Source organism: Lathyrus oleraceus, unplaced genomic scaffold (genome assembly GCF_024323335.1).
Source record: "Lathyrus oleraceus cultivar Zhongwan6 unplaced genomic scaffold, CAAS_Psat_ZW6_1.0 chrUn0748, whole genome shotgun sequence".
NCBI lineage: Eukaryota > Viridiplantae > Streptophyta > Magnoliopsida > Fabales > Fabaceae > Lathyrus > Lathyrus oleraceus.
This window is the reverse complement of record NW_026113139.1, coordinates 24,651-32,052: the sequence shown is the minus strand read 5'-3', so window position 1 is coordinate 32,052 and position 7,402 is coordinate 24,651. Positions and strand designations below refer to the sequence as shown.

General features: G+C 30.0%; 1 protein-coding gene across 1 annotated transcript; it reads right to left on the bottom strand.

The window, feature by feature from the left end:
* Positions 1-343: 343 nt before the first annotated feature.
* LOC127114939 (beta-galactosidase 7-like) lies at positions 344-3,391 on the bottom strand. Its single transcript, XM_051046690.1, has one exon. The coding sequence runs from the start codon at positions 3,210-3,212 to the stop codon at positions 696-698; it is 2,517 nt and encodes an 838-aa protein (XP_050902647.1). The 5' UTR covers positions 3,213-3,391; the 3' UTR covers positions 344-695.
* Positions 3,392-7,402: the final 4,011 nt, after the last annotated feature.

Sequence of the window (7,402 nt, the reverse complement as noted above, 5' to 3'; positions counted from 1 at the left end):
TCAAACAAGCTATTCATCTATTTGAATTATTATTAAATAGGTTTTATTTTATATATTATTAATTTAATTTTTTGGTTGATTTTAGTAATTTTTTCTAACTTTACATTATATTTTATTTGAAATATTTTAATGAATTTACTTACTTAATCTTAAAATTTTATTTTTCTTTCATAAATATTTTAAAATATTAGTGGAAGTGGGAGAAATTTTGTAGAATTAAGTTTATAATTGGAGTTATAGATTTTTATGACATCTAATTGCATAATTTAATTATGATTTTAAATCATGGAAGTGAATAAAAAAATGTGAGATAGAAATAAAAGAGAAAAGAGGAACTGCACTAAAGAATATAATTCTAAAGATCGTCACATAAAAAAATTATGACGTGGCATAGGAAAATATAAAAGATATAAGAGTGCACCTGAACATAATCAAAGCCCATCATCAAAGTCATCACATAGGAGTTGTACACTCCTAATTTGTTTTCTAAGATAATAATAGTTATTTATACTTTTTTTGTTTATTTGTCTAGTCTAAAGTAAGAAAATGAAACTATGATGACTAAGGTTGTAGCATAAGTAAAAAATTGAAATTTTAAAAATAAAAAGTGGAGCCCAACAGAAAAATATAACATAAAGAAATATATGTCACACATTATAGAATGTGCTAACATGGAGACAAATTATAATATAGAACTACACGTGCACCATTTGTACACGATTATCTTCAGGATTAGAGCCATCACATAGGAGTTGCACAGCTAGCTGGCCATTTATGCCACCTTTAGTTATTCCAAATATGGAACTTGTCACGTTAATTGAACATAATTGTTTTCCACCACATGCTTTTTCGACCACTGCCACACTATGGCGTGATTCCCATTCACCTACTTGAAATGATCCACAATTTCCTTGTGGATCTCCATAGCTCGCAAACTGGATTTCTGAAATAGTTTTTCCATCAGGGCATTTTAGTTCTAAGGTTTTTCCATAATCTGTTCTTGCACATATAAAATCAATTGCAACTGTTTGAACAGACACATTAAAAGGGCTTCCACCCATTTCCTCAAACAAAACCAACGTGTTACTTTTTGTGTCATTATTTAAGAATGACCTTGGCACATGGTAAAACCTCTGAGATGGTTCTCCACAGCCACTCAAACATTTATCAGCTCCATAATTTCCTCTATAATCACATTTAATATCACATCCATTTTTGTCAGCTACCATTGTAGGCCAATACCTTCCAATACTTTGACCATTAACCCATGCATGTCCTTTTGTAAGGCCTATGAAATCCAAGACTACAGAGTCTTTACCTTCAGGGGTCTTAAAAGTAGTCTTGTACCAAGTCAATGGTTTTCCTATAACAACATTGTTTATGTTCCATTGAACTCCATTTTTAATTTTAGAATCATAGAACCTTCTAGCCTCACCGTTTAATCCAACCTTGTATGACCAACTAGATTTTGATAAATCCATAGTATTACCTGAACTGGTTGCAATGAGTTTCACAGGACCCCCAACAATACCAGTTTCTTTCATATCAAAAGATGCACCATAATGCGCATGACCAACTGTACCACTTAGTAAACTTATAATGTTGGTACCTTGTTTTAACGAAACGATTTTTTCATATGTAAAACGAAGGTTATCATATGTTCCCCACTGTGGGCCAATATATTGTCCATTAACATAGGCATGAAGAACATGGCCTGATGTGTTCACTTGCAAAGTTGCATTACTCCAAGTGGATGTTTCATTGATGAAAACCTTGGTCATGTACCACAAATAATCACTAGCATCAACGGTAACACTCTTTTGCTCTAAAAGTTGAGACGCGTTAAATGTACCTATTGCTTGTAAGGTGTCTTCCACAGGGTCAGATGCCCATGTCCAGATGAGTGAGTTTCCTAATTCTTTAGATAGTTTCTTCACATAAACATTTGTTTGTGCATCAACCTTTGCAGTGTTGAAAACTTCCTTGTTGCAATCTTGGAGAATAGACACTGACCAAGAAGGCACATGGTACTTTCCATCTTGTTGTAGATCAACTTCAACATCCTTAGAATTATGTGAATTACTCAAAAAACAAAATTTTTCTCCAGTGGCATTATTTGCATATGTAGTCAAATATACTGAATCTCCATATTGCTTCTCTGTAACCGTTCCATTAGTGAGAACCTTCTCTCCTAACTTTATGGCGGCATGGAGTTTTTTAAGATGTCCCCATTTTGGTTGGTTCAAGTTACCATATTCATCAAGTGGTGCATCATAGTCATATGCTGTAATAATATATGGACCACCCGCAGTTCTTCCAAAATTTGTTCCTCCATGGTACATGTAGTAGTTTTGGAGGACACCACCGTTTTGAAAAAAACGTGCAACTGAAAATGCTACATCTTCAGCAGTTCTGTGTGGCTTCCTTTCACCCCATTTTTGGAACCAGCCAACCCAATTCTCTGTAAACATTTTGGGGCTTTTAGGATTGTTTGGCTTGAAATTATCACAATAATAACCATTGCATGTGTTGATAATAGGTGATGGAGCATTGTTTTGCTTGCACATGATCCATGGGACGCCGACATTTTGAGCTAAAGCCATCTGGGCACACCATTTAATGTATGCATTCCCATCTTCTCCATAATTAGTTATGACATCTCCATATTCATTCTCAATTTGAGCTAAAATAATTGGCCCCCCTTGTGGTGCAAACAATCCAGCTTCTTTGCACAAGGTCACAATCTTTGTTGTGAATATTTTCATTTCCTCCTTAAAAACTACATTGTCAGTCCTTAGTTGAATCCCTGGCAAGTTGTGTAACCACATTGGGAAACCTCCATAGTTCCATTCAGCACAAACATAAGGACCAATTCGAAGCACAACATAAAGACCTTCTTCATGAACATTTTTTAGAAACTTGATGAAGTCTAGATTTTCAGAAAAATCATATTGGCGGCGAATAGGTTCGTGAAGGTCCCAAAATATATATGTTTCGATGGCATCAAGACCACCATCTTTTGCTTTCTTAATAAGATCTGGCCACATTTGGGAAGTGCTGCGTGGGTAGTGGATTGCACCAGATATTATTATTCGTCGTTCTCCATTGATGATAATGGCATTTGTATCATATTCAACCGTTGTTGCAAATGAGAAAGCACACAACAAAAATGAACATACAATAAAAAAGAGCCCAATCCTGGGATTAAACATATTGTTTTGTTCTCCAAAAAAATATTATTGTGTATTGTTTAAAATCAACAGGTTTTTATAGGCACAATTTATTATTTTATTATCCTATTTTTAGTTTATTTGTAAGCCATGTATAAAATCTATCCAATTTGCTAAGATAGATATTTGGGTCTATAATTAACTTTCCTCCATAACTTAAATTGGTCTTTCGGTTATAAATTATGAATTGTCATTTTCTATTGTGAAAGTTTCTTTTGTAAAATATAAAATAACAGTTGGCTAAAAGATCTTATCTTCATTACATATTAGCTAGCCATCTTATGTTTGTACTCCTAAAAAAATCATATTAGCAACACACATCCAATTCCGATTATCATAAAAAAATACAAACAATTTTTTAATAGTTTTTTAACAATAACAATATTTTCTAAAAAACATAATTTTCAATTTCATAAAGTATTAAAATTTTCAAATAATATCTAGAATTAGAAATTAAAATTACAAAAATAAATTTAAGTAATTTAAAGAAGTTGTGATTTATTCACAAGATAACTTAGTATATTTGTATATAATTAAAAAATGGACTAATTATCCATAAAACTACTGAACAACTATTAATAATTATGAACATTGGTAAAGTTGTACAATATTAAAAAACTAAAATTATATATAACTTTTTTTTTCTCAATAAAAGCATTAAATTGTCATTATAAAAAAACAGTCATTACAAAAATCAATCCAATGGATCCAGGTATCAACCAAAACAAGACCTATTATATTCAAGGATGAATTGTATTCACATGGTTTTCTAACTCTCTATGCAATGTACATCTCGCTACAATATTTCGTATTATCTTATCTTTTAAATATGGGTTCTTATCTCTTTGTGAAAATATCTTCTCATTCCTACTTCTCCAAATCTCATAAACTGCTTCCGCTATAGCTATTTTCAAAATATGCCACTTCCAAACTTTTATCTTTGTTTCTTTTATCATCCACATTTTCTCTCTATTCCAAATATAAAGATTTCTTCTAATGCCCATCCACATTAGAATGTCTCTCCAAATATGGTTAAGAGCATCACAAGCAAAAAAGAGATGGATCATGGATTCACAATTCTCACAGAAATAACATTTACTAACATTTATAAAACCAAACCTCATTCGTCTATCTTTGATGGAGAGTTTACCATTCAACTTTATATAATTATATCATAAATTTTTTTTTGACGCATACTTGGTATCTCTTGGTGGTTCTTGTAACATCTCATACTTTCTCCAAGATATTATTTAGAATTTACTATTAAAATGGACTGTTTTTTTTATAAAATGGAATACTTATAATGAAAACTGAAATAAAATTCGGAAAAAAATGTAGATTTAATAAAATTGAGCAATGGTTCGACAAATTGCTAGCGAAAGAAAATCAGTATCCGCATTTCTAATCGAGTTCAAATGTTAACAATAAGTGAAGTAAAATAGTATAACACAACGACCAATTATTAAATAAAGTGCTAATTTGCAAAAATCTTATTTTTCTTCCATACGCCCTTCAAGCAACACATTCAATCATGCATTTTTTCTTGAGTACCTAAAATGTTAATTGTAAGGGTCAAATTCCATATGCACGTTGAATCATGTTCACCATAAGAAAATGTCATAAAATAGCACAAAACACTTCACCAAAAAAACTATAATTAAAAGTTTTTTTGTATTATATATATATATATATATATATATATATATATATATATATATATATATATATATATATATATATATATATATATATGTGTGTGTGTGTGTGTGTGTGTGTGTTATGAAATGCATGAACCCAAAATGACTAATGAGACATTAACCATCTATATATGTAAATCCATTTCAATGGCGGAAGCTGTCCTAAAGTCTCTTGCCACAAAACTCTAAGAAATGTTAATTTGTCACAAAAGCTTTTGACAGAAAGGCCTAAAAAGCGTCAAACTTTTTATCAAGACATAACAAGTGACTCTACTACAACATTCCACATAATGCATATTTCACTAGGATAACAAGTACATCTTTTATGAAATTGAAAAAGTATAGGCTGAGTATTTTTACGTGTAAGATATGAATTGAGTTAATAAATTTTTATAAAGCTGAAAGTTGAGAGATAAGACGGACAAAAGTGACACCGATTGAAGCAAACAATAGAGAAAATTATTGGAATGTACATGACTTTTTCAAGATAAGGAGAATGGTTCTATTTATTAGGTTTATTCAATTCTCACTTAGTCCAAACACCCCAATTTTTAGGAACCAAATTCACTAAGTCAACATTTTTTATTTTTTTCAATTACTAACCCACTAACTACCTATTGCGTATATTCTTAAGATCACACACATACTGCTATAAATAAATTTGGTACCATAATAAAGCACATGCTTATACACTAAGTGCACAAGTAAGCATTTTATATGGTAGTGGACAGTCAACAAGACCAAGGCAATGACCCTAACTAATATTTATATTACGTTACTAAATATTCTAATTTGTCGAGTACCGGTATGTATATTTACATTATAATATTCAAAACAAAATTCAATTTCTATTTATATCTATTAAAACCAATGCAACAAACACCTAACCTTAACTTCTTAAAAAATAATCCACATCATTCGATTAGATCATGTGTACAACTTTTACTAAACCACTAATCAAAATACCACTATTTGCCAACACCCCATATGATATTCTTTGACTCTTTCCATACTAAAATCCATTTTCTCCCTCTCTAATTTCTCCAAAACCAGGCTAGGAGTGGCAAAACTCAGAGAAATGGAGAGAAACTTATAATTTTGTACCTTAAAGAAAATGGTTTCAAGTACTTCTCAGTAGAATAAGAGAGTAATCAAAGTAATCACTACTCCTGTTGCAAATATCTCAGGAAGTCATTCTGTTCTTGCAAAGTTGATTTTGAATTTCTCTAATTACATTTCTCGATTTTGGATTAGTGTTGCATAATTAGTTATGTGTGTGGTTGTTATTGCAGGATTATATTTTGGATTTCTTCCATCACGATTAGATTTTCATCTTCCCACCGTTATGGAAAAATAGATTTTGGAATGTTTTCTTGCAAAATTCTATTCTGGATTTCTCCGACTGGATTGTTGTTCTTGCAGAATTCTACTTTAGATTTCTCCAATATTATGAAATGATTCAAAATCTTCAGAAAAGAACAATGTTAGGGAATAAACAAATTTGTTGCAACGTTTTCAATCCCTCTTCTTTCATTCCAAGTAGTTTCATCAAACAATATCAATAAAATGAGTTTAAAATCCATGTATGTTAATTTCATTTAGAAACTTCTTGCATTTGCTCTCTTAACCACAGTTATTAAGATCTTCGGAAAAGGTGGTTTGAAATGGATTAAAACTGATTTATCGTTGTTAACCCTTCCTAATACTTTAATTCTTGGAATTCCATTGTTGAAAAATATGGATAATGATGAAGTTGTTGTTCTTTTAGCTTAGATTATTATCTTAAAGAGTATGCTTGTTTTCTTGTAGAGTTTGATTTGGTACAATTTGCTTTTTTTTGTATAGGAATTTAATGTTGTCAAGAACATGCTATATGCACCTTCTTCACAAACTACATAGGTACAAGACAAATCAATTTTGGTTTTCCTTTCTTGCATAATTCTATTTTTATTTCACTAAATTTTTTAAAAAATATAACACATATTACATTTTTATGCCAAATATTAATAGTATCACAAATGGCCAAAGTAAAAAATTACCAGAATGAAATATTTACCTACCTACTAATAATATTATAATAATTTATTTTAAATATAACATAGGAAACAATCGATATGGAAATAATTGAAAGAGATCACTTTCTACCACATGTTATTCAAGTTAATAATTAACTAAATTTATTATTATTGGTAATCAAAATATTTAATGTTAAATTAGAAATAATAAACATAGATATTAAATGTCTTTTAGATTATTATGAATGTTTTTTATTATTATGAGAATTAAATTTAACACCTTTAATAGTTAAAGGCATATGAAATATGTATAATGTATTATATATATTAATCATTAATTCTAATATTAATAGCATTACAAGGGTATAAAAAAGTTACTAAGATAAATATTAAATAAAAACAAATTTTACTACAATTTTTTTTTCATAAACAGTATTTATTAAAATTGATTTATCACCAT